Source organism: Elephantulus edwardii, unplaced genomic scaffold, assembly GCF_000299155.1.
Source record: "Elephantulus edwardii isolate Elephantulus edwardi_28Jun2011 unplaced genomic scaffold, EleEdw1.0 scaffold00059, whole genome shotgun sequence".
In the NCBI taxonomy this organism is placed as follows: domain Eukaryota; kingdom Metazoa; phylum Chordata; class Mammalia; order Macroscelidea; family Macroscelididae; genus Elephantulus; species Elephantulus edwardii.
The window spans coordinates 15,738,424-15,760,544 of NW_006399809.1; the positions used below are offsets into that span (position 1 = coordinate 15,738,424).

The 22,121-nt window shown below is 40.9% G+C and overlaps 1 protein-coding gene across 3 annotated transcripts in view; it reads right to left on the reverse strand.

Annotated features, from left to right (window-relative positions):
* FKBP9 (FK506 binding protein 9, 63 kDa) overlaps nt 1-22,121 on the reverse strand; it is a 71,109-nt gene that overhangs the window by 32,792 nt on the left and 16,196 nt on the right. The window contains exons 2-5 of one of the 3 annotated variants that reach the window (XM_006887607.1): nt 8,790-8,935; nt 8,206-8,395; nt 7,443-7,588; nt 3,257-3,446 (exon numbers count right to left, since the gene is read on the reverse strand). In XM_006887607.1, coding sequence (XP_006887669.1) covers nt 3,257-3,446; nt 7,443-7,588; nt 8,206-8,395; nt 8,790-8,935 — 672 coding nt within the window. The remainder of the gene's footprint in view (nt 1-3,256; nt 3,447-7,442; nt 7,589-8,205; nt 8,396-8,789; nt 8,936-22,121) is intronic. The other 2 variants (XM_006887609.1, XM_006887608.1) reach the window with 2 other exon arrangements.

The window sequence follows — 22,121 nt, forward strand, 5'->3', positions numbered from 1 at the left end:
TAAAATTAATAAAATTTAATAATTTAAAAAAAAAGAAAAGGGCACAAATTCTAGACAAAGACCAAAAAGTGTACCCAAGATTTTAGTACATAATAAAAGTCATATTTTAAAATCTGTGAGGAAAATATAGTTATTCAATAACTGGTGTTGGAAAAACTTGCTAACCATCTGGGGAAAAAATGAAGCTAAATCCTTTCTGTCACATTGAGTATCACAATAAATTCCAGATGGATTAAAGATTTCAATATGAAAGCATTTATGAGCATGGAAAGAGACTCTGGAAGGTTGTTAAAATCAGTTACCTCAGGGAGGTGGAAATGGGAGATGCTGAAGGGAAATTATTACATTTTTCATTACACATCTCTGGATGGGTTCACACATATGAGAAAATACAAATCCCTTTGAAGATAAAAATTCTAAAAAAAGAGTATTTTAAAGGATAAAACAACAGTCAAGGACTTGACTAAGATCCAGGGAACTATTTATATATCGTAAAGATAGGCACAGACGTTCCAGCAAGTTACCAACCAATGCAAGAAGCCATGAAAGTGAAGTTTATCCTATTTAATGGCAGAAACCATGTACATTTAACAGGTAATAAATCACAGGAACAAAATGAAACTATAAATAAACAAACGCCATGCCAAATAATCATGCAACCATAAAAGAGTTGGTGTCTTTATGAAAACCAGAAAATTTCAAACTGATCATCCTCAACGGACTCTTGCTCAAGACAGCCTATGTGTATCAATGTAAAACTGTGCTACAGGGAGGTTTTAATGGCTGGTTTTCCAGAAATAGATTGTCAGTCTTTTCTTAGTTTCATCCTCCGGATGGATTCTAACCTCCATCCTTTCAGTTAGCACCTTAGCATGATAACCATTTGTGCCACTCAGAAGTACAATAAATTTGTTGCCATTTAAACTATTCCAACTCAGCAATGCAGGAGAGCACAACTACCCCAGCCTGACAAACAGGCAAAGCACAAAGAATTCACCATAGAAGGTATCCAAATAGCCAATAAACATTTGAAAAAAATTCAACCTCAACAGCAATCAAAGAAATTAGGATCAAAGCCACATAATGACATTTTCCTCTTATAAACTGGCAAAGATTATTTTTTCTTTTTAAATATTTTAATTGGTTTACATATAACAGTTCATACTTTGTTTTTAATTCATATATATTGTGTTTTCTACAAGCTTTCGTTTTCCATTACGTTTCACATAATAATTCGTATATATTGTATTTTATGTAATTACTACTCATCTTGGAGAGGACATCATGCTTGGGAGGGTGCAGGCACAGCGAGGGTGAGGAAGACCCTCGAAGAGATGGACTGATTAAGTGACTGGGATAATGGGGGTAGGTGTGTTAGAGAAAATAGGATTGACACAGAGCAGAATTTAGGGCTGTTGTACGCTATGAGTTGCAGGCAACTTGATGGCACATAACAACAACAACAACAATGGATCTATGCCTTTTATTACACAGATTATTTTTAAGTGTTATACCCAATGCTACACAGCCTTTAGGGGATAGAGACTCTTAGACAGTGATGAGAAGTAAAACTTTCCTTGGTATCAATTTGAAAGCACACATGTCCTTTGATTCAGAAATTCTACTTTAGAAATTTATCCCAAATTAACAATTAATCAGAAATGTTAAAATTTAGCTACAAAAATAATGACCATAGCCCAACTCATAATATAAAAATATAATAAACAGCATATATAAGAAACAGGGAATTAATTGCTTAAATCTACACAATGGAGTACTGTGCAGCTGTTTGGATGGCCTCGGTCCCAACATACTAAAATGGAAAGCTGTCCGGAACTTGGGAAAACTGTGGTTCCGTCAACAAGGAAAGAAATCTGATGTATATCAGAAATACAGTTCTTAAATTAGAAATACAATTCCAGGAAATAAACGACAGAATCAATGTTCTTGTAACAAGTAATAGCACATACACATATTGGAGCATTTTTTTTAATAGAAAAAGAATAAAAACAACTCTAAGAAGGGAAAAGTTAAAGAAATTTGAAATATTTATCTAATGGACCAGAATTCTCTCTATATATTGACAGGAAGGGGGGGAAAAATCTCAAGGTGAAAAAAAAGTAAAGTGCAGAACAATGTAAATAATAAGGTTGTTTTATAATATAAAGGGGGGAAGAACTATTTTATTATAGTTTTTTTAAAAGATCACAGAGTGAAAGAGAAAAACAACTATTAAAATTATTTTAACTCTATGAGGTGAAAGAAGGTGAGACAAATCACCTTAATGTTTACTTCGTTTTTATATTGAGCCAAGTGAATATTCATTTTTCAGGGGGGAAGAAGCCAGAATGAAAGTTAAAATACAAAAGCCTAGGACCAGGAAAAATTAATTCTTCAAGTCAAAGAGCACCATATGAAAATTCTTCTAGGATGTCTGTTGATAATTTAATAAGCTGGGCGTTTACCTCAGAAAGGCAGGTAGCTTACTGTCACCACTTGTTTGCCCTACAGGAAGCTAAAGGAGTGGTTTTCAAACAGCACATGCCACTCGAATGAGCAAGAAACACCAAACGCCTACTATCTGCTCATATTCTGTACCCCAAGCCATCTGTACAAACTGCAGGCTACGCCTGACAAAGTCAAACTATGAATAACAACAGTGGCACGGGACTTCTGGACTTCGCCTCTGCAGTAGAAAGAAGGAAACTGAGTCTGCCCAACAAGCCTTTAAAGTTTGCAGAGTGCTTTCATAACACTTCAGCTCATTAACTATCTCTTTGATAAAGATACTGTAACAAGAGAAAAACAGTGAAGCTCAGGGCAGCGCCATGCTGTACCAAGTCACATGCCTAGTCCACAACAGACAGGGGCCAAACCCCAGTTCTCTCAGTACCCAGTCTCTGCACTTTCCACTGAGCCTCTGTGACCTCATTCCTGGCCACTCCCCATTCTAGACCCCACGCCTGGATCTGTACATGGATAACTTAGCTCAGTGTAGGAGAGGGTAAGAATACTTCCCATTCCTTCATGAATGGGAAGCTTAGTGCAGGCTTCTGCTTTCCTACAATTCTCAAAAGGAAGGTGAATATTCTAACAATCCATGAAGGAATGTAATATTAAAAAAAAGCCAGGAATCTGAAGTAAAGGTAAAAACAGTAGCTACCCACCTGACGGAGTATTCAGATCAGGGATCCACCAGAAGCAGAGAATATTTAGTAAGACATGGAGGTGAGGAAGGCTCCAGCTGTCTCCTTACCTGGAATCAAAGAAGGTGCCATCCAGAAGTGTGCCATTGTAATGGTACCTCAGGAAATCCCCACTCTGACTTCTCCGCTCACAGTCTGCAGGCACCACCTTATTCTCAATGGAAATGCCATCCTTGGGGTTATGGAGGTCCAATAATGCAACATCAAAGACCAGAGATGCCTGCCCAGGAATGTCTTTCCCTAGGATGGAATGGAGGAAGATGATGAAGTCAGGACACAAGACCTAGGAACTGCTTGAACAAGTCAACTTTCTCTGTGTCGGTGCTACTCATTCCTTGAAATATCTGAGGGAAGGAAATAAATGTTCCTCCAAATCTTGGGTAGCCCCACATGGTCTCTAAATATTCTACTGAGCCACAGCATCCATGCTGCCAAGAGCCTGACTTCCTCAGGAAAAGAGAAAACAGGCATAAAGAATACAAGAGATCCTCTATTTTGATCTTCATGCTGCCTTCATTGGAGTGGAATAGCCCACATAGAAACCCAAATACACGAAACTGAGGGTTTCTGTGTATGTTCAAATGCAAATTACAGACATTTGAAGCCACAAATTCTAAATCTCTGAGTTGGTTCTGGAGAAGATTACAACAATGTGTTCTTCAGAAGCTCTAGCCAATTTTTCTAAGAGGTAAAAGGTAGATTTAATCATTTCAGTGCTTGCAAAGCAAGACATAAATAAAAGTCAAATTAAACTGAGCTAAGGGGAAATGATACCCACAATCCAAAATATATATATAATCTTCAGGTATTTTCTGCCTCATGTCTGGAAGGTTCTCTTTCTCTCAGGATCTCCCAACAGTGAAGATTTACTATCTGCAAAATGAATTCACCACAGAACTAACTCACTGTGCATTAGTCCTCCTTGCAAAGATTAATAGTAATCAATAAATAACTTTACGTTCAGCAATCTGTTGACAAATAAGTGGAAAAGTGCTACCTCCTGCTGACTTTTCATTTTTTTATAGTGTGCACAGGTCTGGACCTGGAGAAGGAATTAGACACACACCAAGCTTGTGCTCCATCCACTGGCCTGTTAGACGGAGCCCAGGCCCTGCATCTCCTTCCCTACAGGGGAATGATGAAATCTGTTGAAAGTACGCACCAAGTCTGCCTCTGGAATGAGGCCTGTCCCTGAAGTGCGAGTGGAGTGTTTGTGTGCATGTGCCTCTGTGTGATGAAATATTAAAACTTTGTGTGTGTCCATATATTTTAAATTGAGAGCAAAAAAGAACAATAATATTTCAAGTTTATCCTCTTCAGATTGTGAATTTCTGGTTGTATTTGGTAGTCTCTTTATACGTTGGACTAGCCTTTCTATGCTTGATCCCAGTTTGTTGCTTATGAATGCTACGGTTTTGGGCTTTACTCCCAGGTCTCTAATCCACCTTGAGTTAATTTTTGTTTATAGTGTGAAATGTGGATCCTGTTTCAGCTTTCTGTGGGTGGAAGTCCAGTTTTGTTAGCAAGATTTGTTGAAGAGATTATATTATTTCCCCATTTGATAGCTTTGATTTCCTTGTCAAGTATTAGTTGCCCATAGATAGCTGGGTCTATTTCTGGGTTTTCAAGTCTGTCCCATTGGTCTATGTGCCTGTCATTGTACAGTACCATGCTGTTTTGGTTACCGCTGCTGTGTAGTAGGTTTTGAGGTCAGGGAGTGCTATACCTCCAACCTCATTTTTGTTTCTTAGAAGTGTTTTATTTATTTGGGGTCACTTGTCTGTCCAAATAAATTTGATAATTTCCCTTTCAATCTCTTTGAAAATGAATTTGGTATCTGGATTGGGATTGCTCTGAACATGTAGATTGCTTTTGGTAGGATTGTCATTTTTACAATATTGAGTCTTCCTATCCATGAACAGGGCACACGCACACCAATGTTCATAGCAGCATTATACACCATCGCAAGAATATGGAAACAGCCTAAATGTCCAACCACAAATGAATATATTGCGAAATCATGGTACATTCACACAATGGAATACTATGCAGCATGCAGGAGCAATGATTTTGTAAATTATTACCTAACTTGGGAGGGACTGGAGAGCATTATGCTGAGTGAACTAACTCAGTCCCACAAGGATAAATTGTATAAAATTGTATAAATTGTATAAAACCATTATTGTAGAATGGATATCAGAATCCAAGAGGGGTGGGAGAGGGTGGAAGCACAGGGATGAGGATGTACAGTGGGAGAGGGGGATTAATCATGGGGTTGTACAATTTGATGGGGGGGTGAGGGAAATTGAAAGAATCTGTTCTCTAAAACAACGTAGTCAAATTTTGTAAATAACTAGTGTAAAATTTTTAAAAGTAATTTTTCAATGAAAAATTCGTGATACATAACATATCATGGATGAGTGCAGGGGACATTATTCTGACTAAAATAAGTCAGTCTCAAAAGGGACAAACACTGCAAAAGATCATTGTTATAAAAAGCTGGAGAAAGATTTACATACCAAGAGAATCATTCTAGTACGTATAAAAGGGGAAAAGAGGAGGAGAATGTGGAAACAAATAGATAACACACACTGATTAAGATGGATCAAGAGAAATACAATACAGAATGAATAGGTGATCAGACATGGTGTGGACGGTAACTGATGTTTATGGAACAAAATGTGCATTAAGAATTGACAGAAAGGTATAATATGCTCTGTAAACTTTCACTCAAATCACATTTTTAAAAGCAATAAACAGAAGTAAGTTTTCTAGTATTATAGGTGCTAACTGAATGTATTTTTAAAGTTAACAGCTAGTGTAATTCACATTTAATTCATCCATTTAGAGTGTATTCTTTGTTCTTAATTCCCTTAATGAAATTTTTCTTTAAACTTCATTTATTTTGTTGTTCTTTTAGATAATACACACAGCCAAACAGTAATTTCCATATGTACAACTGGGTTCCCTTGATGACATTCTTTGAATGGTACAATCATTCTTACCTTCATTTTCTGTATTAATCTTCCCTTAGTAACATAAACTCACTGTTGTAAATTTGATGCCATATAGACAGAACTTAAAAGGGTACAACGGTCAAGACAGACAATCTATACTATTTGTTATTTTGTTTTAGAAATTATTTAGACATTATTTAGTTTTAGAAAGAATCTAGGAGAAAAAAATGTTAAAAAAAAGACTTCTGGGGCTATCTTTAGTTTAAGGTTTGAAAGCTACCCTAGTGAGATAACTTTAGGGGTTGCAGATAGTCTACATTCAACAAGACAAAATTTTTTCCCTACATTTCTTCCCCCTTTTGACCATGATTTTTCTAAGGAATCATTGAGCACATTGTTCAGTAATGACAGTCTGGTACCATCTAGTTTTTTTAGTCACATGGCAAGAAGGTTCATCCAAGAATTCATCATACATTACATAGCTTCCTGATGTTCCTTTTTCCACCACTGTTCTACTGTCCTACCTTGATGACTGCAAACCAAAAGACTCTCTAGTCCAAATCTCTGCACAGGAGGGAAGATGCAGCCTACAGAGAGAGGTTGGTGTCAAGGACACAGTTCATGACATAGGGGCTGAGGGCTTACTTTGAATGCCAACTGAAGTTGCTGATGAATTATGGAATGTTTGACTTGTATTTGCCCCTTAAAGTCATGTAAACATGTCCTCACTTTGAAAGAAGTGAAACCACCTTACTCCTATTTACAGTAAGCTCTTCATCGCAGTCACCTTCACTGGCTGCCCATGTAGCTTTTAAATCACGGAAATGTCTGGGGTCTTTCCTACACTCAAGTAAAGTGGCTAAATATGAACAGTGTGTACTTGTTCAACTTACCTACAAATCTGACTTAAAGCCACACTTAGGACCAGAACGCCTCTCTAACATGGAGACCACCTGTAACCACTGCTAAGCTGATGTTTCTACAATTCAATCATCAGACAGTCGACCTTGACAGACTCATGTGACAGATCTGTCTGCAGTGATGGAACTGCTCTTTGGCAGGGCTGTCCTTACCCACACTCAGTGTCTAAAATGTGGCAACGTGACCAAGGAGCTGAATTTGACATTTAACTTCATTTAAATTCAAACAGCCACATGTAGCTAGCAGTTCTGGAAAGATCAAATCCTAGAGTCTAGCGGGTTTGATGCAGTAACAGTTGAATTAAACACTGCAATAGAAGTGAGGTCAGAGGAAGAGGCTCTGAGAGGGGAGGGCTTACCATCTCCATTTTCTCCATAGGCCAGAAAAGGAGGGATGGTTATGATGCGTTTCTCTCCCACGCACATGCCCAGAAGTCCTTTGTCCATCCCTGGAATCAACCAGCCAATGCCCACATATGTGTCATAAGTTTTCATGCGATTGTGACTGAAAAGGAATGAGAAAGGGTCCATTACAATGGCATTTCCCACTCATTCCTCTATAACTGTTGCTATCCAAATCTCAACTAAATGATGAGTCAGTATTTACATCCCTGGAGACAAACATGTGTAGCTGTTCCCAAAGCCAAGGCAGGCATCCTCCAATTAGGAAGACATGAAAAGCATGGAATTAAATCATAATCATTCACCAAAACCAGGGCTGCTATACCCCTGAATAAAAAACAGAAACGAGTCAGATGCTTGGAGCCCGACTGTTTCCCCCTCAGCGTCGCATTCCACTCCCAGGATTCTCCACAGTCTTAGATATATTTGGTTATTCCCTCGTCTTTCATGAAAAAACTATTTACAATGGACCAAAGCATGTCTGAACCTACTGACAGGTTCCTTGACTTAATGATGAAGTCCCCAAATATTGTTAATTTATCCTGACAATGTATAGTGGTTACTCTTGGGTATGTTAAAAATGTTAACTAAAATGAAGGCATTTGTGACTGACAAATGTTGGCAAGCGCTTCTTTTGGTTCCCTGTGGGCATAAAAAGCAGGTTAAGCAGAAAGAAGTAATGGGCACTTCCCTGAAACAACCATGAATGGCAGGACTGACCTGGAATCGAAAAGCGTCCCATCCAGGAACGTTCCATTGTAGTGGTACCGCACAAAATCAGATACCTGGGTGGTCCTCGGGCAACTGGGGGGCTTGAAGTAAGTGTGTATCTGAACCTGGTCTTCTGAATTCCAAATGTCCATCAAAAGTACATCAAAATGAAGCACTGAATCTGGGGGAATCACACCAGCTGGAAATGAAAGAGTTCACGTTGAGAAGCTGTTCCTGTCAGACCAGACATACAAAATGCCCAGACTGTTGCCAAGGAAACTGACCCCAGAAGGGTTCAGGTGGGTCACTGGTGTGGAATTCCAGAAGGCAGACCAGCTCCCTCATTATTTTATTCATATGGAACTGAAAGGGAAGTGAATACAAAATTTTCCCCTCAACAAGGGCAGCTTTCAATACACCTTCTTTCACATTCAGAAGAAATAAGCTTAAAATGGCAATGTTAGCTGTGAGTGTACTCACTGTTCTCCTTCCCCGAGTCCAAACCTTTCATGATTCTCCTGTCTGACTGAAGAGCTCGTAAATGCTCTGGTTGTTTCCACAGACATGTTAACAAACACAGAACGAAAACTTACAAACGCCATCACTTCCATAGGCGAGCGCTGGGGGGATCGTCACAAAACGCCTCTCATTTACACACATCCCAACCAGGGCCTGGTCCATGCCGGCAATCAGCTGTCCTTTTCCCACAAACACGTTGAAGGTGGAGTCTCGATCATAGCTAAAGACCAGAAGATACAGAGAAAGAAAAAAAGAAAAAGTGTAAGGAGTCTTTCCTTTGTTTAAGCAACCTGCTGCTGTCATACCATTACCAAGTCATGGCAACTCCCATGTCAGAGAACTGTGCCCCAAGTAAATTGCCAGGCCTTTCTTCCAAGGCACCTTTAGGTAGCCTTCCTTGGTAAATACTTAGAATGATGTACCTTTATAGGACAGACGGAGGTAACTGCATACTAAAAAGTGTGCCAATGAATTGGTATATATTTTGTTTGTATTTTCAACAATATCAACGAAAGAAATTCATTTATTTAAAAAATAATTTTCAAAAAGTCTGTCAAGGAGTTACTGATACTTCACTGAACACTGCTTTGGTATTGGAATTTTAAAAGTAATCTAAATATTACCAGAAATTCTAGTTAGTTAAGCATTGGCATAACTCACTCTAGGGGGAAAATATGTTCATTCTGCTTTACAAATAACTACTAATTCTTCAAGTTCATTTTATCCTATATTCTATGCTATTGGTACTTAAAAGCAACATTACAGGCACTTAAAGCCTAAGTTAATTTACATATTTAAAGTCATCCAGGTAAGTTAAACCAAGAGGCTGTGTGGTATTATCATTAGGTGTCATTGAGTCAAGTATGACTCTTAGTGACCCCTATAAACAATAGATATGAACTCTGTCCTATCCTGTGCCAACCCACAATCTCTGACACGCTGCTACATTCACTGTGTCAAGCCACCTGGTTGAGGGTCTTTCTCTCTCTCATCAACCCTCCACCTTTGCAAGCATGATGTCCCTCTCCAAGCAATACCTCTCCTAACAACATGCCCAAAGTATGTGAGATAAACTTCACCATTCTTGCTTCCAAGGAACAGTCTGGGTGCACTTTCGCCAACACATATTTGTTTGTTCTCTTGGCAGTCCATAAGATACTCAATACTCTCCCCCAACATCACAACTCAAAGGCATCAATTTTTCTTCTGTCCTCCTTATTTGTTGTCCAACTCTGAGATGCATACATAGTAGATGATTGAAAAGCCTGAAACAGGAGAATCTTGGTCCTCAAACTAACATTGCTGCTGGTCAGTAATTTGGATAGGTCCTTGACTACAGACTTTCCCAATGCAAGACATTTCTGGATCTCCTGACTGCTGTTGCCAAATGTATTTATTGTGGATCCAAGAAAGATGAAGTCCCTGACAGTCTCAATCTTTTCTCCATCTATTATGATGTCACCTATTAGTCCAGTGGTGAGAATTTTCATTTTCTTGATGTTGAGATGCAACAGAACGAGGCAAAATTACATTCATTCGACCTCCAAAGTAGAAGTAGAATAAACAAGTCTGCCCTGGAGAGAGTAAAACCAAGTTTCTCCTTGGAGGCTACAATTTTGAAGCTCCATCTCACATACTTTGGGCATGTGGCCAGGAGGTAGGTACAAGTCCTTGGAGAAGGATATCATACTCAGAAGGCTGGAGGGACAGCACAGGAGAGGAAGACCCCTGGATGAGATGGATTGATACAGTAACTGGGGCAATGGAGGTAGGTGTATCAGAGACAGTGAGACTGGCTCAGGATGGGGCAGAGTTCAGAACTGTTGTATATAGGGTCTCTATGAGTCACAGGTGACTCAACAGCACATAACAACAACATGACATTATAGGTGAAAACTGGTGTAAAAATTTGTGTAATACCAATACAACTATAACTGCTACATATAACAGTTTGGTAATAATCTTTAAATTACAAACATATGTATATGTATATGTGTGTGTCCAAATGATGATGGCCTTGGGTCAGAAGAGAAGGGACATTATCATGACTATGGCATCATTCTCTCATCCTCTACACTGTCAAATTCAGCAACCAAGCGTTTGTCTCTTAGGAGGCTGTACAAAGGTGCTCAGGTGGCGCAACAGTGCAAGGCATGCTTTCTGTCTACAAACTACCTACCCACCATGTACCCAACTATCGTGTAACCCCATTACCATATGTTGTTGTTATGTGCAGTCGAGTCACATGCTACTTGTAGCGACCCTATGTACAACAGCCCTAAACTCTGCTCTATCCTGTGCCAATCTCACTGTCTCCGACACACTCACCCTGACTACCCCAGTCACTAAATCAATCCACCTCAGAGAGTATCTTCCTCGCCTGTGCTGTCCCTCCACCCTCCCAAGCGTGATGTCCTTCTCTAAGGACTGGCCCCTCCTTACAACATGTCCAAAGTATGTCATACAGAGCTTCAGAATCCTTGCCTCCAAGAAGCAGCCTGGTTTAACCCTCTCCAGCACAAACCTGTTCGTTCTCTTAGCAGTCAATGGTATATTCAATACTCTTCTCCAACAGCACAGCTCAAAGGTATCAATTTTCCTTCTATCCTCCCTAGACATTGTCCAACTCTCTGATGCATAACAAGTGATAGCAAAAACCATGGCCTGTATCAGGCACACCTTAATCTCCAGAGTGACACCATTGCTCTTCAGTATTTTGGAGAAGACTCTAACAGCAGACTTTCCCATCGCAACACATCTTTTAATTTCCTGGCTGCTGGTGCCAAGAGTGTTGATTGTGTATCCAGCCAAGCAAACTAAAGCTGTTAACAATCTCAATCTCTTCACCATCCATCCTGATGCTGCCAATCAGCCCAGTGGTGTAAATCTTTGTTTTCTTGATATTGAGCTTCAATCCATAGTGAAGGCTGCAGACCTTGATCTTCTGCAGCAGCCAACAGGGTTGTGTCATCTGCATAACACAGACTGTTGATGAATCTTCCTCTAATCCTGATGCCATATTTCTCCTCATAGAGCCCAGCCTCCTGGATGATCTGTTCTGCACACAGATTGAAATGTGCAGAAATAGAACACATTGCTGGCTATATGCACCAACAACCAGAGCCAAAGAAGAGGAAATAGAAGATTTCTACCAACTTTTGTAGTCAGAGATCGATCAAACATGCAATCAAGATGCATAAATAATAATGGGTGACTGGAATGCAAACGTTGGGAACAGAGGCGAAGGATCAGTAGTTGGAAAACATGGTCTTAGTGACAGAAATGAGGCTGGAGATAGAATGATTGAATTTTGCACAATCAACAATTTATTAATTTCAAATACATTTTATAAGAAACATAAACGTAGGTTCTACACATGGATTTCACCTGATGGTATTCATAGGAATGAGATTGATTACATCTGTGGAAAGAACCACTGGAGAAGCTCAATATCAGCGGGGAAAACTAGGCCAGGTGTTGATTGTGGAACAGACCACCAACTACTCTTATACCAAGTTCAAGCTGAAGCTAAGGAAAATTAAATCCACGGGAACCAAAATATGACCTTGAGTTTATCCCACTCAAACTTCAAAACTATCTAAGAAACAGGTTTGAGGCCTTTGAACACTAATGAGAGAAGATCAGATGAGTTATGGGAGGCTATCAAGAATATCATCCAGGAGGACTGCAAAAGGTCATTACAAAGACAGAGGAGAAAGAAAAGACCAAAATGGATGTCAGAAGAAACTCTGAATATTGCACTGAAGTGCTGAGAAGCCAAAGCAGAGAGAAGAAATCAAGATATTAAGGAGCTGAACAGAAGATTTCAAAAGGCAGTGCGGGAAGACAAAGTCGTACAACGAAATATGCAAGTAACTGGAGTACAAAATCAAAAGGGCCAAACTTGCTCAGCATTTCTTAAGCTGAAGGAACTGAAGAACAAATTAAAAACTCAAGTTGCAATACTTAAGGATGCTTTGGGCAGAATATCAAATGATCCAGAAGTATTAAAGGTAGATGGAAAGAGTATACAGAGTCATTGTACCAAAAGGAACTGGCAAACAGAGAAGAATTTCAACATATGGGCAAGAGCCTATGGTGGTGAAGGCAGAAGTTCAAGCTGCTTTGAATGAATTGGCAAAAAATAAGGCCCCAGGAATTGATGGTATACCAATTGACATATTTTAACAAACACTGTCCCGAATGAGCTCATTAAGTTGTACCAAGAAATCTGGAGGACAACCACCTGGCCAACTTACTGGAAGAGATCTATATTTGTTCCCATTCCAAAGAAAGGAGATCTGTTTGAGTGTGGAAATTATCGAACAGTATCATTGATAATCACATGCAAGCAAGATTCTGTTGAAGAATATCCAAATACAACTAGACTAGCACACCAACAGAGAACTGCCAGAAGTGCAGGCTGGGTTTAGAAGGAGTCCTGGTATTAGAGATATTGTAGCTAATATTAGATGGATCTTGGCTGAAAGCAGAGAGTTCTAGAGGAATGTCTGTGTTTCATTGATTATGCAAAGGAGTTTGACTGTGTGGATCACATCAAACTGTGGCTAACTCTGAGAAGAATGGGAATCCCAGAACACACTGCATGGTTCACTATCATGTATGAACTATAAACTACTATGACACTTTTGTCTACTTTAAAAACTGGCAAAGAGGCCCACAGAGTTTCAGATCCCTTGTATTAAGAGATCAAGTGCAATATGAAAAATCAATTATGATCTACAAACTTTCACTCACATTTTTAAAATAAAATGACATTTTAAACACACAGAATTGCAAAGCTTGGCTTGGAAGGTTGAAAACCAGGAAAGAAAAAGTTTAAGGGTGTAACAATAGTAAGGCAAGAACATATGAGAAACTTCCCTATCATCTGATCGACATAACACAAATTCCTAGGTGGCAGAGTAGTAAGACTGTACTGCAAACCCAAAGACACGCAGTTCAAATCCACCAGCTGATGGGCAATCTCCTTCCATGTGATTAAATTGCCTCTGAAAACCTGTTAGAGGGTCAGCTTGCAGGTCAGGTATCAGGTGGTTTCAACTCAATGGTACATAACAACAACAACGAAGAAAACCACACATATCGTGAGGAAAAGATAGTTACTGAGCCACAGGTTAGGAAATCATCTATTTTAAAACTACATATATTATATGAATTATAATTTAAATGACAGGCAGAGATATGCTTCTTTTTAAAAAAACTCACAAGAAGACAGATAAAAATATTATCCCTGGTAATTTATTGGTAGGGAAGTTCCAGTGATTTAATTTGTTTTCTGTCAATTTAAAAAAAGATCATGTTACTTTAAGCAATATAATTTTTTTTCTATTTGGATAGTTTGTGTTATTTTTTTATTCATATTTCATTACATTTCTGGTGAGCGTTTACACAGTAAATCAGGTTCCCAGTTAACAATTTCTGCACAACTTATTCAATGCCATTAGTTCCATTTTTCACAATGTGTCAAGATTCTTATTAATTCCGCTTTAGTTGTTCCAAATCCAATAAAATTTTAAGTGCTGCTGGGCTCTGCCCCATTGGGACGTGTCGGCTTTTATTAGTAAACTCCTTCCACGTTTTCTTTCCTCTTTTCCCTGAGGACCAGCTTGGGAGACGGCCCAGCTTACCCCTCCGCCCCAGCCTGGACAGTGTACTCAAACCTAGCCCCCTTCCACTCCCACTTCTCCTTGCTTTACAGCTTTATAGCTCATCTTAATCACCTTCCCTTCTCTCTGGAGAACAGAAAGCTCACAAAGAGAAAAATGAAAATATTATCAATGGTATTCCAAAAGCAGGCCAACAAGGCAGAGCATAAAAGCACATGGTCAGTTTTGTGTCCAAGAAGCTTTACTTCTCCACCCATAATGTCCAAGGGCCAAATACCAGCCCCCGGGATGCCAGCTCATGAATATCGCTTGGCTGAGCTCCCTAATGTGCGGCAAAGTGAACCAAAAGACAGTGTGCCTCTGGAGTTCGAATCCACCAGCAGCTCCTTGGGAGAAATCTGGGCATCTCCTCCCACTAAGATTTACAGCTTCAGATATCAGATTTGGGGAGTGGTCACCATGAGTCAGAACTAACTCACTAGCGCTCGCCGCATACTGAGCCATCATCAGACACATCAACCCACATGTCATCAAGTTAACTCTGGCGACCCCTTGTGTGTCAGGGCAGAACTGTGCTCCTAGGGCTTTCACTGGCCGACTTTTTAAAGCACATCACCAGACCTTTCTTCCAAGGTACCTCTGGGTAGCCTTGAACTTAAACCCTCACCAGTCAAGTACGTTAACCACTGACACCCTTAATAATAGATCAGAACTCAGGGCTTCCCAGTCTCCCCTAGGAACAGTGTGGGTACATATAGAAACAAAGCAAAAGCTAGAAACAAACAAACAAAAAATATTTTTTTACCTATATAATGTGAATATAATTTCTGAATTTAATGAGTTTTTATATTATAGCTTTTGTTGGTGTCATCGAGTCAATTGCTAATCATGCTGAGTCCATGCACAACAACTCTGAACCCTCTCCCATCTGAGTCAATTTCACTGTTTCTGACACACCTACTCCCATTACCCTCGTCACTGTACCAATTAATCTCATTCGGGGTCTTCTTCTCCTGCACTGTCCCACCAACCTTCCAAGCATGATGTCCTTCTCCAAGGACTGACACTTCCTGGTAACATACTCAAACTATATCAGCCAGAGCTTCACAATCCTTGATTCCACAGAACAACCTGGTTTCCCCATCTCCAGGTAAGACTTTTTTTTCCCTTCGTAGCAGTTGAACAGTATGTTCAACACTCTTCTCCAGCACCATAACTCAAAGGCATTGATTTCTTCTTCTGCCACCCTGAGTTACCGTACAGATCTCTGATGAATACCAAGTAACTGAGAAGACTGTGGCCTGGATCAGGCGCACCTTAATTTCTAGACTGACGTTGTTGCTCTTTAGTACTCTGGAGAGGTCCCTGACTATCCCAATGTAATTTGTCTTTTGATTTCCTGACTGCTGGTGCCAAGAGTGTTGCCTGTGGAACAGAACAAGAGCAAACTGAAATTGTTAACGATTTCAATCTCTTCTCCATCTATAATGGTGCTGCCAATTGGCCCAGTGGTGAGAATCTTTGTCTTTTTGATGTTGAGTTTCAATCCATATTCAAGACTGCCATGCTTGACCTTCTGCAGCAAATGCTTCAGATCCTCCTCCACTATGGCAAGCAAGGTTGTGTCATCTGCTTAACACAGTCCTGATGCCACATTCCTCCTCATAAAGTCCAGCCTCCTGAATGATCTGTATAGTGAATGAATAGGTATGGAGACAGGACACGCCCTTGATATACTCACTCCTTTCCTGATTTTGAACCATGTAGCGTGTCCCTACTCTGTTCTAGGGACTGCTTCCTGATCCAAATAGAGGTTTCACATGAGCACCATCAGGTGTTCTGGGATTCCTATTCTTCTGAGAGTTAGCCACAGTTTGTTATGACCCACACAGTCAAATGTCTTTGTATAGTCAATAAAACACAGATCGACATTCCTCTGGTACTTTCTGCTTTCAGCCAAAATCCATCTGACACTGGCTATGATGTTCCTGGTGCTGCAGCCTCAAAGTGCTTATTATGTGTCAAGCACAGTAGCCAATGAAGTCCTTCACCTGTAGTACCTCACTCATGCACCTTTCTAAAGTGGCACTGTGGTCATCTCCTGGGATGTTAAGAAAACTTCCCCCAGGACACAGACTTTGACAAGTGGGGGAAAAGTCTAAGACCCTGGACTGTCCAACTCCAACCCTCCAGCTTACAGCATCTTACTCATGACAACCCACTGGAATTGGGTCAAAACTGGCTCACAGCTGACCCTCCACTGAGTTTCCATGGCAGTAAATAAGACAGGAGGATCCTACCCATCTTTCTCTCACAGAAAGTCAAACAGCTAGAGGAGCAGCCTTGGGCTAAGATGCAAGTCTCTATGGGCTATGTCATCACAGTCCCTTTGGGGCCTCTTTGATGGTAGATAAAAATTGCTGTTACCTTAAGGTGTATGTGCATTTCTTTATTTGATGACTAGCTATGTGCTGTGAACAATTAAGCAGTAAAGGGTTAAAAACAAAAACACTTCCTGAAAGAAAATGTACACATTTAAACACACCAGGATCTACCATGACAAGACCATTCTTACCTATTGCTTAAACCTCTGGCCAGCTGGGAAAATCATTTTCCTGCACAAATTTTTGCTGATCAGCACAACTGGTACAGATTCCTGTGCAGCATCGAGCCCAGAACTGGTCATAGAAAAGGATTTCTGGAAGCTCTGGAATAAGCATTTACACAGCCTGTGCTGGCATCTGGCTTATTTACACCCTTTATAGCTGTCGTGGTCAAGTCCTGCAGGAAAGAGATGGGTACACCCAAAGTGGGAAGTTCCAGGAATTTTTTTTTAGGAAAATTTTTTACTGAAAGTCATTGTTAAGTGTTACGGTGTTGAGTATGACTCACAGCCACCCTAAGAATCCCGCTCTGTGCCGTCCTCAGCATCTCTGACACACCTGAACCCACTGCTCCAAGCACTATGGCAATCCATCTCACTGAAGGTCTTCTCCTTAGCTGACCCTCCATCTTTCCAAGAATGATGTCCCTTGCCAAGGAATAGCTTTTCCTTACAAAATGTCCAAAGTATGAGATGAAGCTTCGTCATCCTTGCCTCCAAGGAATTCTCTGTTTGCAGTTTGTTCTTTTGGCAGTCCATGGGACAGTCAGCACTCTTCTCCAACACCACAACTCAAAGGTATCAATATTTCTGTCATCTTTATTCACTGTCTAGCTCTCAGATGCATAGTTGGTGACTGGAAAGACTGTGGCTTGTATCAGGCACACCTTAATCTTTAAATTGACATTAATGTTCTTGTTCTTAGTACTTTGGAAAGATCCCTAACAGCAGACTTTCCCAACACTATACATCTGATGTGTGTGCTATTCACACACATGGGATGGTGTAGTACCTCTGGGGCTTTGGCAGGGGGTGCTGTTACCACACTTGGGCCTGAAGGACCCAGGCACAGGATGAGCAGCTCAAGGCCAGTGGAGCGCGTTAGAGCATCTGTTCATAGTGTGCAGCCTCAGGTGACTCACAGGCTGGGGATCAGAGGAGTAAACTCCTTCACCTCACTCTTCTCCCTTCCTTTGGTTACCTACTGATGCCTTCCCCCTTGACTGACCAGATGACACTGAGGGCAATGATGGAAACAATAATATGCACATATTATCATGAAAGGAGTGTGTCAGGGTTGTATTCTTTCCCCATTACCTATCTAATCTGTATGCGGGGCAAACAGCCTGAGAAGCTGCACTTACATGAATAACACAGCATTAGGACTGGAGGAAGACTCATTAACAACCTATGATATGCAAACAGCCCAACTTTGCTTGCTGAAACCAAAGAGGACTTGAAACACTTGCTGATGAAAATCAAAGACACCAGTACAGATTATTACCCTTCAACATAAAAAACTCACAATCACAAATGGACCAATAAACAGCAGAGTGACAAAAGAAGAAAACATCAACATTGGCAAAGATTTCACTTTATTTGGGTCCATAGAAACACCTATGGAAAAAGTGATCAGGTAATCAAATGATGCATTGCACCTGGGCAAATCTGGTGCAAAAGGCCAGTGTAAAAGTGTTTTAAAGTGTTAAAAAGCAAAGGTGTCACTGAGAACGAAAGTATTTCTATCTTCTCATTTGCAAAAAGCTGACAATGAATAAGGAAGCCTGAAGAAGAATTTCTTTTCTGAATTGTGGTGCAGGCAAACAATACTAATTATACCATGAACTACCAGAAGAACTCACAAGTTTGTCTTGGTGGAAGCACATGCTCCTTAGAAGGGAGAATGGTGAGACTTTGTCTCTCATACTTGGAGGACACTATCAGGAGAGACTGGTCCCTGAAGATAGACATCATGCTTAGGAAAGTAGAAGGTTAGTAAAGAAAGTGGACTCTCAATGACACAGTGGCTGCAATGTGCTCAAAACATCCTCAAAGCTCGTGAGCACCGCAGCACCCAGCAGCTCTGCGTCCTGCTGCACACAAGGTTGCTTTGAGTGGGAACTGATCAGATAGCACCTAACACTAGCAACAACATACAAGGCACTGGTGGCTGTAAAATGGTAACAGTCAGATCAAAAGCTACCTAACTTCATGGTGGATAATGAGAAATCAAATTTGGCATAGTCTGTAGGGATTAGGATGGGAAATCTCCTCCCATGGGATTTACTGCCTCTGAAAACCCACTTGAGGGTCAGTACGTTGTTCCAACTCAACAACACAACAATAGTCCATAGAGAGTTGTATTGCTAACCCAAACAGGCCATGTCTCTCTGGAGGTTCGAACCTACCTGTGACTGCAGGAGAAAAGCAGGTAGTCTCATGTGATTTACAGCTTTGGAAAACAATGGTCATCTAAGAGTCAGTTCCAACTACACAGCAATGAGCTATCTATGAGGTCAGACATGCTTCATGTCTCCACTCTCCCAATTCTCTCAATTCTGACACCCGGCTTTTACTTCTCTGCTGAGTCAGATCATTACTTCCTATGCAGATAGGTTTCCTTGCAGCCCTGTCAGCAAAGCCCTCCTCTTGGCCCGCGGAGGACCATCCTTTCTCTCAGTCCACTTCTTCCTGTCCCAGGCTCTTACATCCTTAGACTTTTGTTACAGCTATTTTAGGAGGCTCCTCTCCTCTGCTTGCGCTCTCTGCATTTTCCTTCTTGACTTTTTTGTTTTCTTCTCCTTTCCATTTCTTTCTTCTTTCTGTCTGCCATCTTCTGTACAATTGACTGCATATACAAGCAAACTCTAATCAAGGCATAAATTGACCACTTTGTGTCATATGCATTTTGTTGTTGTTGTGTGCCATCGAATTATAACACAACCATAATTGACCCTCTAGTGGGTTTTCAGAAGCAGTAAATTAATTGCATTGGGAGGAGATTACCCATCCTTCTCCCAAAAAGTAGCGGGTGGATATGAACTGCATGACTGGGGGAATGCAGGGTAGTTTCTTACTACTAGGGCACCAGTCATTTGCATTTGCATAGCAGGCTACCACAACAAGCTATGGCTGACTCTGAGAAGAATGGGAATACCAGAACATTTGATTGTGCTAATGCAAAACCTATACTTGGACCAAGAGGCAGTCGTCAGAACAGAGCAGGGAGATACTGGATGGTTCAAAAATCAAGAAAGGGGGTCTGTCAGGGATGTATTTTGTCTCCATACATTTTCAATCTGTATGCAGAACAGATCATCCGAGACGCTGGGCTGTACGAGGAGGAATGTGGCATCAAGATTGGTGGAAGAATCATCAACAACCTGCGTTATGCAGATGACACAACGCTGCTTGCTGAAACCAAGGATGACCTGAAGCGCTTGCTGCAGAAAGTCAAGGACTGCAGTCTTCAATATGGATTGAAGCTCAACATCAAGAAAACAAAGATTCTCACCACTTGGCCAACTGGCAGCATCAGTATGCGTGGTGAAGAGATTGAGATAGTTAACAGTTTTAGTTTACCTGGCTCCACAGTCAACACTCTTGGTAACAGCAGCCAGGAAATCAAGAGATGAATTGCATTGGGAAAGCTGGCTGTGAGAGACCGCTCAAGAGTACTGAAGAGCAACGACATCAGGCTGGAGACTAAGGTGTGCCTGATCTGGGCTATAGTCTTCGCAATTATGTGCTATGCATCAGAGAGTTGGACAGTGAATAGGGATGACAGAAAGAGAATTGATGCCTTTAAGCTGTGGTGCTGGAGAAAAGCGTTGACTATACCATGGACTGCTAGGAGAACAAACAGGTTTCTCCTGGAGAGAGGGTGAAGCCAGAATGCTCCTTGGAGTCAAGGATTCTGAAGCTTCATCTGACATACTTCGGACATGTTGCAAGGAGGGACTGGTCCTTGGAGAAGGGACATCATGTTTGGGAGAGTGGAGGGGTGGCGCAGGAGAGGAAGACCTTCGATGAGATGGATCGATTCTGTGAATGGAGTGGTGGGAATGAGTGTGTCTGAGATGGTGAAGTTGGGATAGGATAGAACAGCGTTTAGGGCTCTTGTACACAGGGTCACTATGAGTCGCAAGCGACTCAATGGCACATAACAACGACAACAACATTGACCAATCACTGCAAAGTGTGTGAAGCTGAGCGTACTTAGAAAGGAAAATAGAAATTATCCAGTACATCTAACACTTCCCTTCTCTTTCCAACTACTTATTTTTCTCTCCTATTCCTTCACTGCTATAACCCTTTCAATGGTTTCCCTGACAATTCTACATTCCCTTGCCTTGGCAAGGGTGAGGTAAAGTGGTGACAATCCCCTCCAATGATGCTCCTAAAATGACTGACCCAAGAACCACTAAGGCAGGATACAGCACGTAAAACTCATCATCTTTAACTCATTAAGTTGCCTAATACAAACACACATTATCTTGTGGTATATTTCCCAAGATAAAGAACTATTTCTGTGTTGATATTCTTAAAACAAACACCATGGATCTCCACCAACTCCTCACTTATCAACATAGTTACAGTTCAAAGACTATTATGCAAACTTAGCATTAGGTTGAGAGTCATGCCCCATATTTAGTGCCAGCGTTCTTCCATCCACTCACCACTCTTCAGAAGGATGGCAATCTCCTCTCATGCAATTTACTGCTTCTGAAAACCCACCAAAGGGCCAGTTATGGGTCTAACTCAATGGCATGAAGGTCCCTCACAAGGCTGTCATCGCCGGGGCCTCCATCATGCTGTGTGGGGTGGCCCTGGAGGGTGTGTTAGGCTGCTCACAGACGTGGGTCCCTGATCATGAGAGGTGTCACTTGGCAAGCTTTTCAAAGTTGTCATAAATTCGAAATGTTAGATAATATAAAATGATTGAGTAAATGTATAAATTTAGGTTTAACTCCAGTGAAAGTGAACCTTTGAAGCAACATGTGGCAAAGGGGCTCTGGTGACATCGCTTATAGCAAGCTGTGCTGTCAATCAAAAGAACACTAGGAAACTGAACTCACTTTCTCTTGAAGGACCCTACCGCTCATCCCGTCCCCAAAACAAAGTAAACCTAAAGTACTGAAGAGAATTCTACTGTAGTTAAGATATATCAAGCAAATATTGAAAGTCAGAAAGGGAACAGAGAAGCAGAAACTGAACTAAAAGGGAAGAAACTGCACAAAAGGTAGTAGATTCAGGAAAAGGCAGGGCCAGTGAACCTTCCAGAGTTCAAAAAGGCTTCAGAGTGGTGGGAGATGGAGGAGGGGAGTTGCTTACAAAGAGGACAGTGGTTCAAGTTAGCAGTCAGAAGAGCTAGAGCCACCTGACCGCTCTTT